General features: G+C 38.7%; 1 protein-coding gene across 1 annotated transcript in view; it reads left to right on the top strand.

The window, feature by feature from the left end:
• The window catches only part of SOHLH2 (spermatogenesis and oogenesis specific basic helix-loop-helix 2), a 51,356-nt gene extending 27,034 nt beyond the window's left edge, over positions 1-24,322 (top strand). The window contains exons 7-11 of the mRNA XM_006154168.1: positions 17,490-17,637; positions 17,811-17,902; positions 18,541-18,662; positions 22,980-23,236; positions 23,434-24,322. Coding sequence (XP_006154230.1) covers positions 17,490-17,637; positions 17,811-17,902; positions 18,541-18,662; positions 22,980-23,236; positions 23,434-23,487 — 673 coding nt within the window. The 3' untranslated portion in view covers positions 23,488-24,322. The remainder of the gene's footprint in view (positions 1-17,489; positions 17,638-17,810; positions 17,903-18,540; positions 18,663-22,979; positions 23,237-23,433) is intronic.
• Positions 24,323-25,220: the final 898 nt, after the last annotated feature.

Raw genomic sequence — 25,220 nt, 5'->3', positions numbered from 1 at the left:
AGAAATTATCCCCCAGGGGGGACTGCCACACCTCAATCCCTTTTCCTCCATTCTCCTCTTGGGATCTTGGGCATGCACACACATGCGCCCAGCATGAATTTGAGCCACCGGGTCTGGGACTGGAACCGCGGTCGACTACATGGGAGTTCAGCAACATAGCCATTACGCCAACTGTTGGTCCCAGAAAAAATGGAATTTAAAAAATAAAAAATATAAACTTTATTTCTCAGCATAAGTTCCATTAAGTTCAAGACACTTTTTTAAGTGAGGATACAAGCCATTTAGTCCGTCAGTAAAGAATTGAAGGTCCTGGGAATTTAACCATATCAATGTGATCCTTTTTTATATTAACTGAAGAAGAAAAAGGATACCATGTAAAGATTTCTGGGAAATTAGGAAACAAAAAGAAGTCAGAATAAGCTAACTCAAGTCTGTAAGGTATGTGTCTAGTGATTTCCCATTGAAACTCCCACAAAATTGACCTTGTTCTATGAGTGGAAGAAGCAGGAGCATTGAGCACTGTAGTGGTAGAGAAGGACTCAGGTGAAGCTTTCCCAGGCATCTTTCTGCTAATGCTTCAGCTAACTTTTTCAAAACAGTATCATAATAACCAGGCATTATTATTTTTTGGCTATACAGGAAGTCAAAATGCCTTGAACATTCCAAAAAACTGAGCAAGGTCTTTACTCTTTACTGGTCTATCAGCTTTTACGTTGTACTACTTCTCCCTCTTGGTAGCTGCTGCTTTGTCTTTAGGATCATACCGATAAAGCTATGTATCATCTCCTATTGTAGTCCTTTGAAGAAATGCTTCACAATCTTGATTCTATTTGCTTAGAATTTTCATTGAAAGTGCTGCTCTTCTTTGTAGCTGATCTGGGTATAATAGATATGGAGTTGGGAGCACTGGCCTAAACTCTGGTGCCATTTCTAGCTGTGTTATGTGTGGCAAGTCACTAAGCCTCAATAATTTCAGCTGTAAAGTGGGAAGGACAGGGACAAAAATAAATAAAGGTGACAATGCAAATAACATGTTTAGGATTTGGTGATGCTGGTGCTATCTCTGGAATGGCTAAGGGCACCAAAGAGGCTGCCCTGCTAGAGTCAGCCACAGGTTCACACCACAGACTATGTGGAAGCACATAACTGTTTCCTTACTGAATGGGCTGCATTTACAATTCTATTTTTTTTTCTTAAGTGTGTGTGTGTGTGTGTCCAGACTTCAACCTCCTGCTCCCCAATCTAGCTAGGATCCAAGATAAGACAATTAGGAGCCATTTATATTTGAGTTCCAAGCAGCCTCAGGGATTTCACCATCAACCTTCTTTTGTATTCCTCTGAAATCTCAGATTTAACTCCAAAAAATAGGGGGAAAATGGTATAATCTATCAGAGGACCAGAATCCACCACAGAGGCACAAGAAGTATGAGAAACAAAGAAAATATCTCTCCTCTAGTGGAAAAGAATAACTCTTCTTCCTCCACAAAGTGTGTAAGGGAACTCATGGAACTATCAGATAAAGAATTTAAAATATTCATAGTGACAAAGCTAACAGAGATATAAGAGGATAAAATAACAAACTCCAGAAGATACAGAAGAAAAGAGACACTGAGTTTCCAGGATGTGAGGAAGTTCTTACATAATCTGAAAGAGGAGCTACACATCATGAAAAAGAATCAAATGGAATTGTTAGAGATAAAGGCTGTAATACAGAAAATCAAAACTTCTGTTGAAAATGTCAAAAGAAGATTAGATCATGCAGGAGACAGAATCTCAGATGGAGAAGATAGAACCTCTGAGCTAGAAAAATTCACCAAAAAGTCTGAGAAAGTAACCCCCTAAAATGAGAATAACATATGAATAATACTAGATACCATTAAACACCCAAACATTTGGATCATCGGTATCCCAGAGTGTGGAGAAACTAATAAGGGCATTGATAATCTAGTCCATGAAATCCTGGAGGAACTTTCCAAACCTAGAGAGGCACTCAAATATCCAAACCCAAGAAATACAAAAGACCCCACATAGAATTGACCCACGAAGATCTCCCCCAAGGCACATCATAGCCAGATTGACCAAAACCACAGAGACAAGACACTAAAATTGGCAAGAGAGAAATGTCAAATTACTTTCCAAGGATATCCCATAAGGCTAACGTTGGACCTCTCTTCAGAAACAAAGCAAGCAAGGAAAGAATGGGAAAATATATGCTAAGTGTTAAATGAAAAACAATTTCAACCAAGAATATTATATCCAGCAAGATTATCTTTCATATGGGAATAAAAGACAAAAACTTTCTCAGATAAACAAAACCTGAAAGAATTTACCAACACCAGGCCAGCTCTCCAAAAAGTTCTGAAGATAGTGCTATACCAGGAAAACTAAAGTTTGACAACCAGAAGTAAGAGTACAAGAAACAACCTAGAGAATGACCAGCCTAATGGTAGGGACAAGTCCAGAGTTGAATGTTAACTTCCAGAGTTTAAATGGAAAGATCAGACCACGGTAACACTGCAAATTCAATAGAAGAGAGATTAATTACGTGAGTCTGAACTAGTGAAATAGAATTTTTTGACTTTAGACTAAAACATTACTGATTTTCTTTGCTTTGATTTCCATATTTAAGGCTTTTGTCTTCTCTTGAACTGTTGATAGGTTCATCTACCTACTATTTGAACTGAATCCTAATCTTTTTCCTGGCTTTAAGTTTTAAATAAATTTCTCTTTTTTTGATTTATGATCTATTAAAACTAAAACTTTAATTAAAAATACACATTAAAAATATCTATTAATAGTTATTTAAGGACTGCCGTAAGCTATATAGTTTGTTCACTTGCAGAAAGAGAAATGAAAAATGTAATAATAAAAGTAAAGAGAAGGTCATACTTGACTATGAGTACATTATATTACAAAAAGAAAACCACTTGAAGAGAAAGAGCAAGTCTTGCAGATGCTCATGTACTGGTTATCAGCGGCTGCATAAAAAATGGAAACAAAATTTATTAGCTTGAAATAACCACCATTTTCTTGTGGGTCTTTTGGCTTAGCAGTTTGAGCAGAGCTCAGCAAGGCTATTCTTCTCCTACAAGACATTAACTGAGGTTATTTGGTAGTTTTCATCTAGTGATGGTCCAGGTCGGTGGGTCCAAGACATCACATATCTGGCACATTTGCAGGGATGTTGGAAGACTGAGCTTAGCAAGAGCTGTCAACTGAATATTCACACCATAGCAGTTTTAGGGTTCTAGACCTCTAAGGTGGTAACTCAGGAAGCCAAGAGAGAGTTCCAAGAAAGGGACTTAAAGTGGAAGCAGCCAGGCTCATAAAGCTTGGGCCTAGAAACTGACCCAGTACCACTTCTACCATATGCTGTTGGTCAAGTAGTCACAAAGTCCAAGGGGAGAGAGCATGAACTCCACCCCTCACTTGGAGGAAAGTCAAAGAATTTTAATTCCTCATAGCTGTAGCTAATGGTGATGGTGGGTGGTGGTGGAGGGGGTTGGTGATGGATTTGGCATCCCTGCAGAAAGCTGTGAAATCCAGAACCAGGTGAAAGACTACCTCTTCCACCAAAAATGGAGAGGAGCTAACAGCATGTGGATGATAGGCCCAAACTGGGGGAAGAGTTCAGCAAATTCTGTGCTGAATGGCCTCCATTATCTGCTAACGATTAGTGGGAAGATGATAGGTTTTGGCCTTGATGAGATGGGACAGTAGACAGGCTAGTTTGATCCAAAAGGGTTTCACTCATATGCCTGCTGCCTTGAGCCATGTAAAGACTTAGAGCCTCTGACCAGTGCTCCTTTAGATTTTACTCATGCACATAAAATGAGAAAAACACAATGCAATGAAAAAAAAAATTAAAACTATATAATATAGAACATATATCCTTGCCGGGACCTGCTTGGCTGAACATGTTTTTCTGAGTGGAGAAGTCTGTGGATTTGAAATAAATATAACAACAAACACACAAGTATAGAAAAGTGAGGAACAGGTGGGTCTGGCTTCTCTGAAGGAGAAAGCTGCAACCAAGAACAGGCCTCAGATTCATTCTTTTAAAGGGCAGAAAATGGGGGAAGAGGAAATGGAATACAACACCAGTTGCTTTTGTATGTAAATCATCTGAAGATGTGAAAATGACTGGCACCATGTAATTTCTCTGATCTTTCTGGGGCAAAATCTGATAAACACATGTGACTTCCTTTAGCCTGATACTCGGTATATCAGCAACAACAGGAAGATAACCAACAACAACAGGCAGATAGCGTTTTTTTGTATGCAAATGCCTTCACAGCCATGCAGTCGAAGCTCATGGAAGCGTGTTTCTGCATGTGTCTAAAGGTCACCATATTTGCTCAGATTGTCCGCTCTCCACATATCCTAATACTGCGTGCTCCATAATTTGGTGTTAAAATCATGGTGATATTAGTAAAAGCTTACAACAAAATGATATGAAAAGAAGGTGCTTTTTTCACTATTTTCATGTCCATATCTAATGGTTGGTGGGAATCCTTTATTGTTCCTCCACAGGTATTTATTTAGTTTTTCTCCCCTTTTTTTTTTGGTTTGCTGTAGGGCATATGTGCTCTCTGGGGTGTGTGGGGAGGGAGAAAGGTAGAGAGGGAAGGGGGAAAAAAGAGGTGCAAGACAGTGATAAATCTCCCCTCAGGTGGGATGACCACCCACAATCCTTCTTCCTCCACTCTCCTCAGGATTCTGGGGACACACGCATATGCACCTAGTGTGTTTCCCAAGCCACCCGATCTGGGTCCTGAACTGCATAGCTATCTATGTGGGATCCAGCCACCATAACCACCATGCCACTGGCTGGCTCCTGTGCCTTTCTTCTTTTTTTTTTTTTTTTTAAAGTAATAGATGATGAAAATTAAAATAACCACTCATGTAGTTGACTAAAAAGATGCTCTGTGAGCTGTTCACCCTTGTGGCATTATTTGAAGGACTAGAGATCTTCGATTTCCACCTCCCAAAAAAAAGCTGTGACAAGGACATCTTTTCTTCTTTAGAGACTTACTTAGTAGATACCAGAAAATAAACTGCCTGTCTCTAATTTTTTTGTTTCTGTTGCCATTCCATTCCATCTTGTGAACCCTTCTAACTATGTGAATCTTAAAAAGGTTGCTTCTATTCTGTTTCCTTTCTCCTTTTCCTACAGTCAGCTGCTTTATATATAGTTTTTTCTTTTTTTAAAGCAGCATAGGGTAATATATTTGCTAATGTTAAGGAAATAATGATTTTGGCCAATGGTTCTGAATATTTACATTTGGAATTTTTTTTAACATGTGTTAACACCTCTGTTTTCTTTATCAGAACAGCTGAATAAAGATAAAGGATTATATATTTTTTCATTTTCAGTCTTTATAATTATTCATTTTTTTTTATTCATTTATTTTAATTTGACTAGAGAGAGACACAGAAAGAGAGAGAGGAGAGAGAGAGAGGAAAGTGAGAAAGCAAGCCACTGGGTCTGGGACTTGAACCACAGTCAGCAATAGGGGAGTACCCCTAACTACCACACCAACTGCCAGCCTCCAAAATTATATTATTATTTATGAAACCCCTGTCATTATATATTTGAAAATATATAAATATGTTTTTTATCTTGTAAGGTATGTACTTTTCGAAGTGATACCTTCATTTATTTGTGTGTCCATGAGTCTAACATGATGGTAAATTTACAGGTTGTCTGCTCTCTTGAAAAGAAAAAAAAGTTGGATTGGCCCCCTAGCGTAGTGGTTAAGTGCTGCACAGAAGAAGCTGGATCCCACAAGGCCAGCCAGGGCTGGGTTCCAACCCAAGTGGCTTGGAAAACACACTAGGCAAATATGCCTGTGTGCCCAAGATCCTGACAGAATGAAGGATTGGAGAGAGAAGGATTGTGGCGGGACCAGGGCCTTTTGGGGGGTGCTTGCATGCACTTGCTCTGTCTGCCTGTCTCTTTGTGCCTCTCATGCATGTACACATACCCTCTGGCATAAAAAAAAAGAAAGAAAAAAATGAAAGTGAGCTTCACCATAGTTTCCCACAAATGAAGGCTTTTCCAGGACTGTTCAAGTCTTAGAAATTCGTGGAAGGTAGAGCAGGAAGTACTTAGAAGGCCCCAAGTTGTGACTGACACAGAGATCTCTCGGTTTTACTTTTAAAGTTTCTCTCTTCTGTCAGAGAGAGAGAGAGAAGGACAAGCATCCCAACAGGGTCCTCGTGTTGTGATTCACCCCATCTCAGCTTGCCTGGAGGGCAAATGTGTGTACCTGGTGTGTTCAGAGAAGTCTTAGGATGAACATTCAAAACTTTTTCCATGGAGATCCAGCTACACCCACCTGGCCCCTCTCCCTGTAAGTTTTTATTTGCTTGAGATTTGTTTGTACAGAAGAGAAACCCAAGGACTTAATTTGGACCTTTAGACCCAGATCCCTTTCAGGTCCTTAGAATAACTCGCAGCTGGGGAAGAATAAAACCAGGTTGGTTCTTGATTATTGGAATTGGGTCATAACGAAGCTAGCTTCTATAGTAGATAACAATGGCAAGAGATAGCCTTTTACCCATGTATGCCTATTGCTGCTTCCATATGGAAAAGAAAGAAGAAAACAAGATAATGTGAAGTCTCTGGAGCCTGCTATCATACTTCCTTAGGCCAACAGGAATAGCCTTCAAAAAGTATCATTAAACATTTCCTTCTTTAATTTTATATTTTAGTATTTAAAAAATTGTGACATAATTCACATATAATGAAATGCATTGGAATTAACATACAATAAGTTCGTTACATATACGATTTGATGAGTTTTGAAAAGACAGTTTGGTAAAGTTCCCCAGAGGAGGGGCCAAGCATGCCATATGGCACCCCCTGAGGAAGCACAGGGTTTGTCAGAAGGCAGACAGACGATAAACCTTCTGAAGCACATTTCCACCTGTCAGGATGTTCCCTTTTTATTCTGTTGTTTTGACATTTGGGACTTGACTTACAGTAGGGAGACTGCCTCTCCCAGAATTAGCTAGTACCTGGGGATAGTAAAAACAAACAAACAGAAAAACCTCGCCATGGGACCAACAGGAGGCATGGTGGTTGAGGCACTGGACTCCCATATGGCCAACTGTAGCTGAGTGCTGGATCCAGTGGCTTGCAAATCATACCAGACACGTGTGTGTGCCCACAAGTCCTGAGAAGAGGATGAAAGAGGGGGGATTGTGGTGTTGCCATGCCTTCGAGGGGATGATTTCTGATTTTTCCCTCTCTCTCTGGCGAGCACATATACACTATAGCAGAAAAAAAAAATCTATGTGTGCACCTTAAAACTAACCAATGCAAGGACCAGCAGTTAGCGTAATGGCTATGTCGCTGGACTCCCACGTTGTCGACTGTGGTTCGAGTCCCGGACCCGGTGGCTTAAACTCACACTGGGCGCGTGTGCGTGCGTGCCCAAGATCCTGAGAGGAGAATGGAGGAGAAGGGATTGCAGCGTGACCATCCCCCCTGGTGGGTGATTTCTCGCTTTCTATCTCTCTGTCTGTCTCTCTGTCTGTCTGGTGAGCGTACGTGCCCTATAGTGAAAACCTCTCAAAAAACAAACAAACAAACAAAAAAAAACTTACCAAGGCAGAGCTTTCAAAAAAAAAAAAACAAAAAACAAAAAAACTTACCAAGGCAGAGCTTTTCATCTTCCCTTAGACACCACAACCTCTTCTATTGGGCTTTTATGCTCTCGGCCAGTATCCTCTGCCCTAATCACCCCATGCCAGGTACCAGACAATGTGCAATATCCCTTACAACCCAGAGCCCACTGAAATTATTCAAACCAGTCAGTTTTAAGCTTGCCTAGCCTGCCTCATCTATTCCTTTCTTTGGCAATGACAGTAAAAGGGCCTTGCCCATGTTTTTTTCCTGTTTCCTCTTTTCTAATCTTGGTGCTTCCCTGCGTGGCTCTCCACAAGGCATGGAATGTCCTTTCTTCTTGGGAACTTTATCTTTGCAATGACAGTCCTTTTGTTGACCCCATTTTGCCTGATTAATAATAACAAGTGAATTTTTAAAATATTATACTCCTTCCTGGTCTATTCTTTCTTACTCCTCAGAGGCAATCACTATTCTGGTTTCTGTCTGTATAGATTAGTTTTGCTAGTTTTAGAAATGAAATCAGCATGTCCACTTATGTCTGATTTCTTTCAGCAAACGTTTTAAGACTCATTAATGTTATATGTATTGCTAGTTCATTATTCATTCCATTGTGTAAATGTACTGCATTTTGGGTATTCATTCCTCAGGCTTTGCCTGTTGAGAGTAAAACTGCTGTGAACAGTTGTTAATATACGTTTTCATGAACTAGGCTTCCATTTCTCTTGACTGTATACCTGTAAATAGAACTGCATATCATAGGACGGGTGTATGTTTATTGTTTTAGGAGACTTCCAAGTGTATTTCCAAAACAGCACCATTTTTTACCCCAACTAGCAATGTATGAGAGTACTGGTTATTCAGTTTCCTCACCAACATTTGGTAACATTAGTCTTTTTCATTTTAACCATTCTAGTGGTTGTAGAGTGTGATCTAATTGTGATTTTAAATTTGCATTTCTGTGACAATTAGTGAGATTAAGCACTTTTTATGTTTCTGGTCACTTGTGTGTCTTCTGTCATGAGCAGTTCGATCAGGTTTTTGCCCATTGAAAAGAATTCGGTTACTTGTGTTGTTATTGAGCATTAGTAATTCTGTGTACTTTCTTAGCTTAAATCCTTTTTCAAACCTATGCGTTAAAATACATTTTCCCAGTCTGTGGCTTGTTGTTCACTTTTTTTTTTTTTTAGAGGCTTGTTTTGCTATAGGATGCAGGCAGTTGCTGAAGAGACAGAGACAGAGACAGAGAGACAGAAAGTGAGAAATCACCCCCCAGGGGGATGATCACACTACAGTCTCTTCTCCTCCATTCTCCCCTCAGGATTTTAGGCACACACACACATGCCTGGTGTGAATTTCAAGCTGCTGGGTCCGGTACTTGAACCTCTATTGACCATGTGACAGTCCAGTGCCTTAACTGCTTCATAACCTGCTGGCCCCCACTATTCACTTTTGTAATAGTGTCTTTTGATGAGAAGTTTTACACAATTTTTGATGAGTTCTTATTTATATTTTAAAATAAGCTTCATATCTTCTCTCGTACTTTGTGTTAGAGATCATTGCTTTACCAGGTTGCAATGATAAGCCCTATGTCATCTACAAGAAGCCTGTGGTTTCTAATCTATGATTAAGCACAGGCTTGTGCTGCATAACGATGTTTTGGTCAATGTCAGCCCACATATTCAACAGTGGTTCCATACAATTATAATAGGCTGTGCTATATAGCCTAGGTATGTAGTAGGCTGTACCACCCAGGTTTATGTAAATAAACTATGATGTTCACACAACAGTAAAGTGACTTGGCAACACTTTTCACAGTGAGTGATTATCAAAATAGAGTGTAACAAAACATGTAGGATGAAGCTGAAGCCAAGCTTAAGGAAAACACTGTGGCTTTTAAATACTTAAAAAAAGTAAAAATCGGTGATATAATTCCAGCTTTGGAAGGTAGAAATAGTACAGTAACTCTTAAGTAATTAGTGGTGGGAGGAGGCTAGGAGAGAGAACCAACATAACTTACCAATATTGTGCATAAAAGAAGGGTTATCATTATAAATTGTATAAATATTTTTAAAAAGGGTATTCTTTTTTTTTTTTTTTTTTTTTTTTTTTTAGAATTTTTTTTCAAATGGTGGTCGCCAGAAAGAGAGACAGAAAGCGAGAAATCACCCCTTGGGGGAATGGCCACACCCCAATCCAGTCTCCTCCATTCTCTTCTTGGGATCTTGGGCACATACACACATGCGCGCCCGGCATGAGTTTAAGCCACCGGGTCCAGAACTCGAACCACGGTCGACTACATGGGAGTCCAGCGACATAACCAAGACACTAACTGCTGGTCCCCAAAAGGGTATTCTTTGTACAATTTTGGGCCAGTAAATTAAACAACTTGGATGAAATGAACAGATTCTTAAAAAATGCAATTAACCAAAATGATACCAGATGAAGCAGAAAGTCTGAACTCACTATGAAGGAGAAAACAACATGCTCAGATGATTTTACAAGTGAAGTCTATCAGGCATTCAAAGAAAGAATGCCAATCTTAAACTTTCACAAAAATGGAGGGAATACTTTCTAACCTGTTTAAGAGGCCATCGTCACCTTAAACTTGACAAAGATGTAAAATAAAGAAAAATTATAGACCAGCATCCCTTATAGATATAGATACAAAAATATTTGATGTAATTTTAGCAAATTGAATCAAGAATATACAAAGATATATCATGACCACATCAGGTTTACTCTAGAGAAGCAAGGCTGGGACCAGCAGTTAGCGTAATGGCTATGTTGCTGGACTCCTACGTAGTCGACCGCGGTTTGCATCCCGAACCCGGTGGCTTAAACTCATGCCGGGCGCATGTGCGTGCGTGCCCAGGAACCCGAGAGGAGAATGGAGAAGAAGGAATTGTGGCGTGACCATCGCCCCTGAGGGGTGATTTCTCGCTTTCTATCTCTCTGTCTGTCTCTGTCTGTCTGCGAGCGCACGTGCCCTGTAGTGAAAACCTCCCCCCCCCCCAAAAAAAAAACAAGGGCGGCAAAACCAAAAAACCCCCCCCCCCCCCCAAAAAAAAAGCAAGGCTGGCATAACATGGAAACATTAGCCAATGTAATTCACCACATTAAGAAGATAAAGGAGGGCTACCCCGTGCCCTACAGGTTAAAGGGAGTCAGATTGCACATGGCTGTCCATGATTCAAATCCCAGAGCTGATGGCTTAAAAGGCATGTGGGACATTGTGTGCATATGCCCCATATCCCAGCAGGATGGAGAAATGGAGAAGGAAAAGCAGCATGCTCATGTCCCATTGTGGGTGCCTTTTTTTTTCTCCGCCTTGTCTTTCTCTGGTGAGTGCACACTCCTTCTGGCAATTAAAATAAGAATAAAGGTGAAAAACCATATAATGAACAGATTTAGAAAAATTATTTGACCATCTTCTGTATCTTTTCATGATTAAAAAAGACCTTTCCTCAAATAAATGTGGAAGAGAACCTCTTTGATCTGTTAAGGGCATCTATGAGAAACCTGTAGCTAACATTGTACTACTTGTTGAAATTTTGACTGTTGGGAACAAGGAATCCATTCTTACCATTTCTGTCCATCATTAAGTAAACAATCCTAGCCATTCCAATTAGGCAAGAACAAGAGATTAGAAAGAAGAAAAATCCTTTTGAGGGTGAAATGATTGTGCATAAAGCTCTAAGACACTTACAGAACAACAACTAGAACTAGAAAATGAACAGGACTGCAGTAGGACTGCAGGGGATACATTTAATGTATAAAAATCAATTTGTCAATTAAAAATAAAACTATAAAAATATGTATAACAGCAAATAATTGGAAAGTGAAACTTAATTTTGACATTTACAGAAGAAGGAAAAAACCTTTGAATAATTAGGAATAAATATGCAAAAAGACCTGAAAGATCTCTATATTGAACATTCAAAATGTTGCTGTGAGAAATTAAATAAAAACTAAGCCATACATTATACCATAACTATGAATTAAAAAGCTTACTATTGAGATGGCAGGTCTCACCAAATTGAAGTATCACTTTATTTGAATGCAAAGCCTAATCTCAGCGAGCTTTTCTGGGACGTAAAAATTAACAAGATGATTTAAAAATATGAAAATGAATTAAAATATCCAAGACAATCTGCAAAAATACAATAAAGCTAGAAGAATTAAACTGTCTGACTTCAAGACTTACTATAAAGTTGAAGTCTTCAGCACATTATTGTCATAAAGGTTGACAAATAGATTAATGGAATACAATAGCCCAGAAACTGCGACCACATATTTATGGTCATTTGATTTTCAACAAAAGCACCAATACAAATACTTTGGGAAAGAAAAGATTTTCAATGAATAGTGATGAAACAATTAGATATCTACATGAAAAAAAAACAAAAAACAAACTTGACTCATTTACTACATAAAAAACTAATTCAAAGTGGACCCTAGAATAATAAAGCTAAAACTATAAAACTTTTAGAATGACATTGTGTGGGGACCAGCAGTTAGCTTAATGGCTATGTCGCTGGACTCCCATGTAGTCGACCACGGTTCAAGTCTCGGACCCAGTGGCTTAAAACTCACACCAGGCGCGTGTGCGTGTGTGCCCAAGATCCCAAGAGGAGAATGGAGGAGAAGGGATTGCGGCGTGACCATCCCCCCTGGGGGGTGATTTATCACTTTCTGTCTCTATGTCTCTCTCTGTCTGTCTGGCGAGCGCACACGCCCTGTAGCTAAAACCTCTCTCTCAAAAAATAAATAAATAAATAAATAAAGAATGACATTGATATAACTTTCTGCAACGTTAGAAATTTGCTTGAATCTGTGTCATTCAGTAGAGTAGTCACTGCAACGTATAGTTAGTATTTGAAATGTGTGTATTCTATTGCAACTTAGGAAATTTAATTTAAACTTATTTTTAAATTTAAATTTAATTTAAATATAATTTTAACTAAATTATATTTAAATAGACTCAAGTGGCTAATAGCTACTGTGTTGAACAGTATAGTCTTACAGGAAAATATGAGCATGTCTTCATGAGCTAAAGTTAAGCAGGTATTTCTCAGACCAGACACAGAATGCAATCATCACAAAAGAATACATAAATTGCATTAATCAAAATGTAAACATTGACCATTAAAAGGTGTTTGTAAGAAAATAAATGAGGCCCAGCTGTGGTGGAGTAAGTGAACCGGTGCTGCCACTTGGTGACTGAAACCACATGGGAGGCCTGAATTTGGTTCCTGTCCCAACATAAAAAGGCTGGGTTTAGTGGTGTGCACAGTAATTCTAGCTAACTGGGAGGCTGAAACAGGAAGATGGCAACACGACTAGGCCCTGTCAGAAATCTTTTCTCTTTTTTGTTTCCTTCCTTATTTACTCTTCCTCTAGCATATGCACACATGCATGTTCTCTTATAAAGAAAAAAAAAAAGAAAAAGACAAACCACAAACTGGGATAAAATTCTTGCAAAGTAGATATCTCACAAATACTGTTATCTAGGATATATAAAAAAACTTCTAAAGCTCAGTAATACAAAAGACCTGTAATATTAAAATGTAGGTAAAATATTTGAATAGACATGTCACAAAGAATTACAGGTGCCCTTTAAGGACAGAAAATAGAGCTCAACATCATTAGTTAGCAGAGAAATGAAAATTTCATAATGAGATACTACCATGTATACCCAAGAAAGGCCAAGGTAATAAAATTACTGACAAATATTGTCAGAGAGTTGGAAGAATGAGAAATCTTACACATTGGGTGGCAAGAGTGTAAAAGGTGCTACTTTAGTAAATATTATTTCAGTTTTTATAAACTTATTAAATACCCATCAATTCGACTCCTAGATATATACTCAAGAGAAACAAAAACATGCATTCACAAATAGATATATAGAATGATCTAGTGGCTTTATTTTTTTCCATTCTTTTATTTATATATTTTTTATTATATTTTTATATTACGTTTAATCACGTATGTCTTTACAGTGTATAACATTTCTTTTTCCAGCATGATTACCATGTATGTCAATCAAGACAAAGACATTATCCACATCATCGTCATCAAGTAGCTTTTCATTTTTTTATCATTATTATTTTTTTCTTTAAACATTCAATCACTATACATCATTTGGCTTGTAAAGAGGATTTACCTAACATGAAATACTTCTCAGACAAGTAAAGTTGAGAATACTATACATTTTATCAACAGGGAATAAACCATTTCTGTGTCCCACAAATGTCATGCCTCTTTATTTGTTCTTGTGCTGTTGTTCTCTAAATTCTTGCCCTGTTCCACACTGTCTTCAGCACCTATAACTATTTTCATAGCTTTTATGAAATATTTCAGTCTCTATAATAGAGTACAGATAGTTGATATTTATTAAGTGGATACATACAATATTTTTCATAGGCTGGCTTGCTTCACTCAGCAATAAATCTTCCATATTTGACCACTTCCTATCAAATGCCAGGGTCTTGTATTTTTTCATGGCTGAATAGTATTCCATAGAGTATATATGCCAGACTTTTTCAAGCCACTCATCTCTCTGTAGACATTTGGGTTGGTTCCATGTCTTAGTGATTGTGAATAATGCTGCAGTTAATCTTCATGTGCAAACGAATTTCCAACTGAGCATCCTACTGTCCTTTGGGTAGATACCTAGAGGCTTTACAAAAATATTCTCCCATTCTGAAGGTTGTCAGTTCACACTCATTACTGCATCTTTTGCTGTGCAGAAACTTCTTAATCTGATATAATCCCACTTGTCTATTTTACGGATTATTGCCTGTGCTTTGGGAGTCTTACTTAAGAAGTCTTTGCCTACCCCAATGTCTCCCGGAGTTTCCCCAGTGTTTTCCACCAGTAGTTTTGTAGTTTGAGGTCTTACGTTCAGATATTTGATCCATTTTTGAGTTAATGGTGAAAGATGGGGATTCAGTTTCATCTTTTCTGTTTTTGTGCCAATATCATGCCATTTTGATTATCACAGCTTTATAGTATATTTTTGGGTCAGGGAGTGATATGCCACTGACTCCACTCTTCTTGCACAGGATTGCTTTGGCAATGCAAGGTCTTTTATAATTCCAGACAAATTCTATGATTGCCTTTTCTAGATCTGTGAAGAATGCCTCTGGTATTTTGATTGGAATTGCATTATAGTGACTTTATTTGTAATAACCAAAAACTAGAAAGAGCCCAAGTATTCCTCAGTAAGAGAATGAATAAATAAGTGGAAAGAGATTTTTTTTTTAATGTAATACTATTGCTCAAAGGGAACACTTGATGTAGGCAACCACATGGATACATCTCAAAAAAATTATACTGAGTGGAGGAAGCCTTTTAAGACAACATATGCTGGGACCCGCAGTTAGTGTAATGGCTATATCGCTGGACTCCCATGTAGTCGACTGCGGTTCACGTCCCGGACCTGGTGGCTTAAAACTCACGCCGGGTGCATGTGCATGAGTGCCCAAGATCCTGAGAGGAGAATGGAGGAAAAGGGGTTGTGGCATGCCCATCTCCCCTGGAGGGTGATTTCTTGCTTTGTATCTCTCTGTCTCTCTGTCTGTCTGGTGAGCACACACGCCCTATAGCAAAAACCTCTCAAAACAAACAAACAAACAAAGAAACATATGCTATAATACTTATATTGTTTGAGGACAGGGAAAACTAACATGGGATGGGAAAATATGAACAATGTGATTGCATGTTATGAGAGGTGGGAGATTATTAGCTGAAAAAGAACACAGATGACTCCTTGTGATGATGCTGATGAGGGTTTGTAGTATACAATAGTATTTGGGACTTATAAGATTTGGGCATTTTAGTTTATATAACTTTTACCTGATAATAAAATAATTTGACTTCTAGCTGATGGTATGTTCAAGAACTTAATATGCTGAAGTCTTGCCATACTCTGAGATGCTTCAATATCATAAAATGGATAGATGTATGAACAATGGGATAATATATCTATGAGAAAGCAAATACAGTAAATATTGATTATAGACTCTGAGTGTGAGTATATAGATTTTCACTGCAAAATTCCTTTTTAAAGATTATTTTAAAAATTTGTTTTGTCAGGGGACACAGGGAGTGATAAATCATTTCCTATAGGAATAGTCAACACCACAGGCCCTTCTCCATTTCTGCTTTTGGGATTTTGGGCATGCATGCACATGTACCAGCCATGCCTTTCAAACCTCTGGCTCTGGAACTTGAATCAACCAATCACCCATGCAGAATTTAGCCACCTTAACCACCATACCCCAGCTGGTCAATGTAATTCTTTCAACTTTTATATATGTTTGAACATTTTTCTAATGTGAAAAAAATGTTCTATAGGATTTTTCTTTATGAAAGTGAGACATACCTAGCAAAATATTTATAAAATACATAGTTTAGTTATCCAGACATAACTATTGATTGTTTTTGCTTTCAGTTTTTTCTATGCTTCATTTTTTCTTTTGTTTAATGGCAAGGATCAGATTATATTATATATACATCTTATTTTTCTCCAATAAGCTTTATAAAAGCACTTCCACTGACATATGATCTTCTACTGAACTAATGGACTATAGTTTACTTGACACATCCTCCTATGTTTTGTGTTTAGGTTGTTTTCTATATTTTATTAATACAATACTAGAATCGGTTTATTCGTATGAAAAGTTTGCTTTGTGTTTTAGATGGCCTCCTTAGTATAGAACTTTGTAAGTGGATGTCAAAATTTCAAAGCCGTTTATACACATGGTCAAATTGTTGTTTCTCTTCTCTCCAGAATAGTTCCTGAGAAACCTCTGTAGAACCCCTAGAGCTTCTCAAAACCCAATGAAAATGCCACTGATCTAGGATGTTTAAGTTATTTTTTGGCTATGTATCTAATTAGTTTTTTAAGCTTAAATTCTTTGCCATTCCAAAATTTAGAGAGATTTAGTAACTTGCCTTATGTCTCAGTCATTAGCAGAGCCAACCTGTATACGTTCAACCCTGTATATGTTAAGGTAGTATCTAGCACAAAGCAGGTGCTTAATGATGTTTACTAAATGAGCGTATGGATGAATGAAGGTACCAAAGCTTAAATCAACTAGATCTACATTTCCTACACATTAGGCTGTCAGAAAAGTCATGGCACATTTTTGTATAAAAAACAGAAAAATGTGTCATGACTTTTCTGACAGCAATGTTCCTTTCAGAATTGTGGAAAATGTAGGGTAGCTTCTTTCTAAAACTAGCCTTGATGTTGTCCTCATTTGCATATTGGTTTGTTTGTTCTGTCTATACCTGTCTCATAAAGGAAGCAACCTTCTGATTTTCCTTTGGCTCAGACTGCAGGATTACAAGTAAAGCCCACGTGTTACAGAATGTTAATTGATCTATTGTTGGAATGTGGTTCACGTCTCAGTGACATGAAGATCCTGCCTGCTCTTTGCTTTCTAGGCTTGTAGGGTGAATCACAGAAGTGTGCCTTTCTGTCTTTGTGGGCAGAGTGGGGTATAGGTTTCCCTAGGCAGCATGGTATGGTGTTCTCTATATCTGGGCATCCTGCATACTGCAGCAGACCCAGGGGGAGGGAGCTGGGGCTGTCCTCAGCACAAACATTGTACCCTGTCAGCAGTTCCCCATGCAGCAGTGTGAGTGAGTGCCCAGGGAAATTGTGATTCCAGGGGCTGTGGGGGCTGCTGGCTTCCAGGTTTATGGCCATTCCCTGAAAAGGAGACTGGATGGGGAGGGGAATAGCTCCTTTAATAAGGAAACCAAGGAAGAAGGATTGTTCACTCTGGTTTACAAGGAAGCAATGAGACTAATTATTCCTTATCTGTTACAATGCTCTGATCAGAGAAAGAATCAAGTATTGCTGTGAGCAACTGCGTACTCTCTTACCATATGTCAAGGGGAGAAAGAATGATGCAGCTTCCGTTCTTGAGGCAACAGTTGATTATGTGAAGTATGTCCGGGAGAAAATCCCTCCTGCCGTTTTGAGCCAGGTATTCAACTCCCAAATCCTTGAATTTTATTCTTACAGATAATACTTTACTGCTACAATTTTGTTTCTGTTTTTTTTTTTTTTTTGTAATTGGAAATGTGTCCTTGTATGTATGTAAAAATATTGATACCTATCTAAATATATTTCTATATAGCTCCTTTTCTGTTTTCTTAGATTGCAGAAGCACTGCAGAGCAACAGGAGGTTTTGTAAGAAACAGCAAATGCCCATCCAGCTGTCCTTCCCAGGCACAATCACAGCACAAAGGTATGATGAGGGTTCTTAGGAATCTGAAGTCATCTTGACTGTTTCCTCTGATGCCAATCCTAGATGTGTAGATAGGAACTGAAGCCCTCCCCAATGGAAACAGGTATTTATTAAGAGCCAGTGGATGTTTCTCCACTGCAAAGTGTACCATTTCATTACAGTGATGACACAAGTATGCACAGTCTGTGGTCCTTTCATCATTGAGTCACCCTTCTCTTCTCTATCATTTCTGAGGACCTTAAAGTAGGGCTTTGTCACTTGGGACTATAATAACCATGGTAATCCAGAAGTTACTTTGTTCACAAGGTCATGGGCCCTGGAAAGGCCAAGCCCTGTGTCGGTTTTCAGAGACGCTCCTGAGTACAAAATGTGACATTCCCAAATGATTGCTTATTTGTTTAGGTTTATTAGAATATGTAAATAATGAGAAACTATAGAGGAAAATCAGTCCTGCATGCCTAAGAAATCATCAGTGGGACCTATTCAACTCTTTTTTTTTCAGTTGTATTTAAATAACTCTACTTGAGGTGTCATCAGTGTTTTTATAGAACTTGAATGACAGAAAAGCAATTGAACTAAGCATTGTTCATATGGTCTGCCTTGAGAAATATTCAAAGTATTTTTTCTGTCCTTTCAAGGGAAAACAGTGTGTTGACAAGCACTTACTCACCTTTGAGGGGGATTCAATTCCTGGCTAATAAGTGCTTGAATGTCTATTCTGTTCCTGCCACAGTGGGCTCTCTGGATGAAGCTGTGAGAGGTGAGCTCCAGTTAACACGCATGCCGCTCAGAGTACGAGGACCTCCATGGGCACCCTACATACCCTGGGCTCCCATGTTTGGGTTGCTATAAGCAGCAATCCAGCCTAGCTGGAAGATAACACCAAGAGTTCTGGTGTCGTCAGCATCAGCTACACACATGGCGACAGGCATTTAAATAGTGTTATCCCAGAAACTGGGCTCAAATTTTCTTATGATTATCAGAAAGCTTATCTTGTTGATAGATGATAAGTATACTGATAACTTTATTATATAATAAAATCCAAAGGGAGAAAAGGAAATACTTGTATTAATTCAGTACTGACTGTTATGAATCAACCAGCTACAACTTCACATTCCTCCCCACCATGGACATAATTCAGGGTACCTTTTATGGACTTTATCTGCTGTATTTATCTTTATAGCGTGTAGGCATCTCCTAATATTCTGAACCTGGTGATTTAATCATCTCATGTCACATTCAGCCACAGCTGCTTCAGTGGATTCACCACAGCTCTTGCTCTCTCTCTTTTTAACCCCTGTTCTCCTCCCCTCTCCCATAAATTAGGAGAAAAGTAAAATTAAACCAATCAAACAACTGGAGGTATTTTGATTATATGAATAAGGAGAGCTGTGTTCTATTTTTGGCCCCTTTCTCTTTTGACTTTAGACACAACCCTTAGTAATCTCATTTACTCATTGCATTGACATTATTGTCTCCCATTAGAGTGCCAACTCTGTGAAGGCAGGGAGTAAGTGTGTGTGTGTGTGTGTGTGTGTGTGTGTTTGCCTAATTTCTCTGTTACTTATTTATAGGGCCCAGAGCAAAGATCTGGGTCACTGAGCACATAGGAAGTGCTCAAAAAAGTACTCATTATACAAACATTCATTGTAGAACAAATGTTTACTCATTAGGCATTTTTGCTACGTGTTGTATAATCCTGGGCATGCCCATGTGCTTGTAGAAGTGAGAAGATGGTGGGGACTAGCAGGTGGTGTGGTGGCTGGGGTGCTGGACATTCCCACATGGCAACCACGGTTCGAGTCCTGGATCTGGTAGCTTTCTCTCTCAAAAAAAATTAAGAGGATGAGAAAAATAGAGCCAGAGGAAAAGAACACCACTACGAGTTTGTGATTTTTAGTATTCCTGCGGCTTACTCTCCTTAGAAAGATAAGGAAGCTATGGACCTCTTAATTTGGGTATTAGATGCTGGATGACAGGACTGCCTGTCTCCTCAGCACCTGTTCCTAGGCAACCCTTCTGATGACTTCCTCTGAGGCCTTCTGCTCTCACTCAGCACCTCCACTGAGCTGGCATGGCTTTTATCCCTCACTCTTCAGTTAACTCCATGTCTATCCCCTAGTTCTTAGTTATGAATGTCCCTCCCTCAAAGATGGGGATACATGGGCAAACAATAAGCAGTTCTTGGTCTCATGGAGCTCACAAATTATTGGCAGAGAGGGTCACAATTGCAAAATATGGTTTGCATAGTATCTCAAGTGCTGTGGTAGAGGTATAGTGCATAGGGGGGGGGAGGGGATAGTGGAAGCCGTGGAACAAATGTGATTACTTGGGTTGTTGTTTAAAGTCAAAAGGGAAATGGGCCTTGTCCATATAGCCAAATAAGCCACAGGGTGTTTTGTTAGTCAATTTAGACTTTTCTCCTAAATTAGGGGAGAGGGACCGAGAATAGAAAAAAAAAAAAAAAGGGTGCCATGAGACATGGTTAATCTACTTAAAGTAGCTGTGGCTGAATGTGACATGAAATGATCAAATCAGTCCAGATCAAATCAGTCCAGATAGAGGTCAGGCCACAGGCGTATGCCTGCCAATGTTATTTCTTACACATACGGTACTATTTATATTCTGCAGAAACCCTGAAACAGTCTTTTCATGGCAGTGGGTTCAGGCCTCTCTGTGCCACAGTATCTCATGGCATTATATCACTTTAAGAAGCTGCTGTTGGGAGCTAGTAAGCGTAGTGGTTAAGGTGCTGGACTCTCACATAGTCAACTGTGGTTCAAGTCCTGGACCTGGTGACTTGAAACTCAAGTCCGGTGCATATGCATGCATTCCTGAAATTCTGAGAGGAGAATGGAGGAGAGGGGATTGCAATGTGGCCATTCTCCCAGGGGTAATTTCTTATTTTCAGTCTCTCTATCGCTCTCTGTCTCCCTGGTAAACACACATTCTGTATAGCTACTCTCAGAAAGGCACAAATATACTGGGACCATAGATGTGACATGTTCAAACCAGAGAAGACCTTCAAGGTTAATGGGTCCAAACTCCCATTTTAATTTTATTTAATATGCATTTTTCCATTTGAAAAGCAATATTGGTCTTTTTATAACCTGGCTAACGTATCTTGTTCATTTCTCATGTATTTGCTTTAAGTCTTTTTCAGGTGTATTTTTCTAGAGTAGTAATTATATTGGACATTTCATTTTGACTCCTCATATTTTTAAAGAATTATTTATTTAATTTTATTCATTCATTCACTCATTTAAATTTGACCAGAGAGAGACACACAGAGAGAAAGAGAAAGTGAGAAAGCAAGTCACCAGTTCGGGGACTTGAACCATGGTCAGCCATGTGGAAGTGTCCAGCACCTTAAATACCACACCACATTTAAAAAAAAAAAACTGTATCACTAATCATTATATATGTGTGTGTGTATAATATGTGTGTGTGTGTGTGTGTATACGTATGTGTGTGTATATACTTATTGCCAGAGGCCGTGTGAACTCACTAAAGAGAGAAGGCACTTGCCAATTGAGCATAGTAATGCCTTTTTCCTCCTTTTTATTCCATTTCCCTATTCCATCAGGATTTGGGGTATGCATACACATGTGCCCAGCATGTTTTTCAAGTCTTCAGTGCAGGGATTCAAACTGCAGCCAGTCATGTGGGATCTGGCTCCCTGTGCACAGTGCTTAACCACTGTCCTGTGGAGCCAACCCCATCTCCTGATATTTTTTATTTAACTTTGGGTAATACCTTAATTTGCGATATAGAGTGCATCACCACTTTAATGGCTTTAATAATTTACCAAATTGGGGGGCCAGCAGTTGGTGTAATGGCTATGTTGCTGAACTCCCATGTAGTTAACTGTCATTCGAGTCCCAGACCCGGTGGCTTAAACTCACGCCAGGCGAATGTGCGTGCGTCCCCAAGATCCCGAGAGTAGAATGGAGGAGAAGAGATTACAACATGGCCATCCCCCCTAGGGGGGTGATTTATCACTTTCTGTCTCTCTGCCTCTGTCTTTCTGGGGAACACACGCCCTATAGCAAAATCCTCTCCAAAAAAGGGGAAAAAAAGTAGTTTATCAAATAGTTTATAGAGCAGTTTTCCTAACTTCTAATTGTTATGTTAGTGTTTTCAGTTTGCGGGGAGAGTGATTTTTATTCGTGTGATAGGAAATACTTCCTCATATATAGGGTTTCAGTATTTGGACTTTTCTTTCCTAGCAGTGTGTGATGAATGAGTTAAAGAACTGAGATACATATGCTTATGATCTCCTCTTAATGATGTTGCAAGACTGTTTTGAAAGAGAATCGGAAGGCTTGCACTGAATAGAGTCTTCCAGATTTTACCTTCACCACCCAGGTCAGGAAGTTGAATGCTTGAGAGGTTAAATGACCACCTGGAGTTGCAAAATGTCTGTGTTAAGATGACCTCTGACACAGATGTGTTTAAACTTCAGTATGCCTTTTTCATTTTCTTTTCCATAAATCTCTACATACATTTGCTTACATTATTTTTCACATATTCCAGAAAACATTTGTATTTAAAGTGGACATAAAATTACATTATTTTCATGATTATTGTCCAGAAGGAAAAACAAAGATATTCACAATGTTACTTGAGATTGCATTGTTAACATTTTACATTAAAAATATCTTATTTTCTTTTATTATGCATAATGTACATGTATAATGATATAGCCACTTTGGTGACGGAAAATGAACCAAACTTTATTTGTGGCTAAATGGAGTTGTTCTTTTCAGCATTCTTCCTTGCTTCATAGGGAGGTCAATTTTGATTATGAGGAAAGCCAAACACACATCCACACATACACCAAAAGGCACAGAGATCAACTGCTGTTTCCAAATCTCTCTTAATGACACTTGAGCACTGATTTATAGTATGATTGTACTAAAAAGTTCACTTTGTTTTACCATTAGCATCTGAGTGCAGTAGGAGGACAAGTTTGTAACTTGAGGAAATGAGATATAGGACAATTTATTTCAAATTTACTAATTCAGAATTATAGAATCATGTATACTGACAGACACTTGTTTTCTTCTTATTAAAGGTCAGTCAAGCTCCACTTCAGAGAATGCTATTGGTGATCTGTGTAAAACTCGAATTCCCAGTGCTGCCCTGTCTCTAAATTCCTTCCATGCTGTCAGCTACTATTCTAAAGTCATCCCTTCCTATGATGCAGCTGCCGTAACAAATAAGAACATTTCAGTTCATTTACCATCAGCTGTGTCCACAGTCTCAAAGTTTCTCCCTCAGCACTGCAATTCTGTGTTGGGCCAGACATGTACAACACACCCCAACTGTTTGGTAAGTCTTCTGGGATGCACAGATCAGATTGGACTCTTCCACTAGAGGTGCAGGGACCCCCGACCCCCATTTTGTTGTTCAAACTTGTAGGAAGATTTAGACTGGGACCTTGGAGCCGTGCTAATTTCTAAGTCACTATGTTCTGATGCATGAAGACCAGGTGCATATAACCCAGGCTCTTGTTCCCCATACCGCAGGGCTGGTGTCTGTATCCTGAATCAGTGAATCTGGATGTGTCTCTGCTAGTTTGACCTTAGGGGACCAGTGGAACCTGATTTCCAGTGGAGCTGATTGTTTCTTTCCTCTGCCTCTCTGCTTCTACTTCAACTTTCTACGATGCCACATCTCGTTTCACCATCCTCACCCTCAACTGGCCCATAACTGGATGCTTATTTATCCCTTAGTCACTCACACTGTATCAAAACTTGTTCTTGTAGTGACCAGACAGGCTAATTTCAGATACAGATGTCCTCACACAACGTTATATGCCAGCATTGTGCTTAACCATGGTGCTAAGAACATAGTGTATAAAAATGGATATGATTCATGCCATCATGAAGTGTCATGGGGATGCAGGCACAGAAGCAAACAACTGGGACATAGACTGGAGTACTAGGCAGAGTGTTTTACCATATATAAAATGAAACTTCAAAAAGTTCATGGAAAAGTAAAAGTATGAGTTTATTTAGTGCAAAATAATTCAAAATCTATGCGTTGTACTTTTTTGTAATGTACATTTCTGTGAACTTGTTGAAGACCCCTCCTTGTATAATCTGAACCTTAAAGAGGTTAGGGACTGCTTGCTTGTGCAGAAGTACTGTCTAAACCAAGACATAAAGACTACAAATTCATCAGGTAGGAGAGTTAGGAGTTGGGTGAGGAAGGTAAGAGTGTGCCAGGCTTTGGACCAGCCTATGTGACCAGTGGGATCTTCATTTTTTGCAAGACCTTTTTAGTTCAAGAGGAAGATCCAAATCAGATTGGCCTGATTAAAATGGACTTCTGATAGCCTTAGTATTGTTGCTAATACTTTTGCGTACTAATAATATCAACATGTTTTGAATAGTCAATTAGTAAACTAGCATGCCAGAGACTCTATGTCTGTAATGTGAATGATCAAATGAATCCATGAAACAGTCCTTTGAAGGTATACTGTTATTTTATATATGTAACATCTACACAATGAGAACAATTGTATCTTTCCCAAAAAATATTCGTGAGGAAAATATTTTAAAGAGAGTTACAAAGAAATGTTAAAATATGAAGTGTCTACAGATGTGAAGCTACTGCTAGTGGTCATCAGCATTCCAAGAAGATAAAGGTAAATGAAAGAAGATTCCAACATTATTCTTTTTTATTGTTGTCATATACTTGCTTTGTTTTTTTTTGTTTTTCAGAGAACTGTTGTAAGAAAATAATTACTTTTCATAGCAATAAATAATATCCTAAATCCTGTAGGTTCATCCACTTTCAGATTCCACATGGTTTTACACATTGTTTCATACCACTTTTGGAAATAGAAAATACATTTGCAACATTTTGAGTAAAAATGGATCAAGATTCAATTACTGTGTTTTCTTTCCCCCCTCCTTTGCAGTGACAGTTTTGGGCATATTAATAACACATATTTGAAATTCATACTCTAGACCACCTACTGGGCACAGTATGGAACGAATGGAACAAAGAATGATTTTGAAAGCTGCACCTGAAAACCTAATATCAAAAGAGTTGGTATTATCTGGCTCTGATAAAATGAAGACCAATAGCAAAAGTGCTAGCTTCACCCTTTCACTTACCCATATATGTCCTTGGATCTCTATAACCCGAGTGCTAGAAGAAGCAAGGGCCTAGGAGATTTAACCTTTTTTTTTTCTTCAAAAAATATTTCACAATGTATGAAAAAAGTGCACCCTCAAGAAGATCCGTATGGACTTTATGAAGTGTTAAAATAGGGAAGGTACAGTGCTACCGTCATGTCACTAAG

This window comes from Tupaia chinensis, unplaced genomic scaffold, assembly GCF_000334495.1.
Source record: "Tupaia chinensis unplaced genomic scaffold, TupChi_1.0 Scaffold000402_1, whole genome shotgun sequence".
NCBI lineage: Eukaryota > Metazoa > Chordata > Mammalia > Scandentia > Tupaiidae > Tupaia > Tupaia belangeri.
The sequence above is the reverse complement of the archived record's forward strand: the minus strand, read 5'-3'. Positions and strand labels throughout refer to the sequence as shown.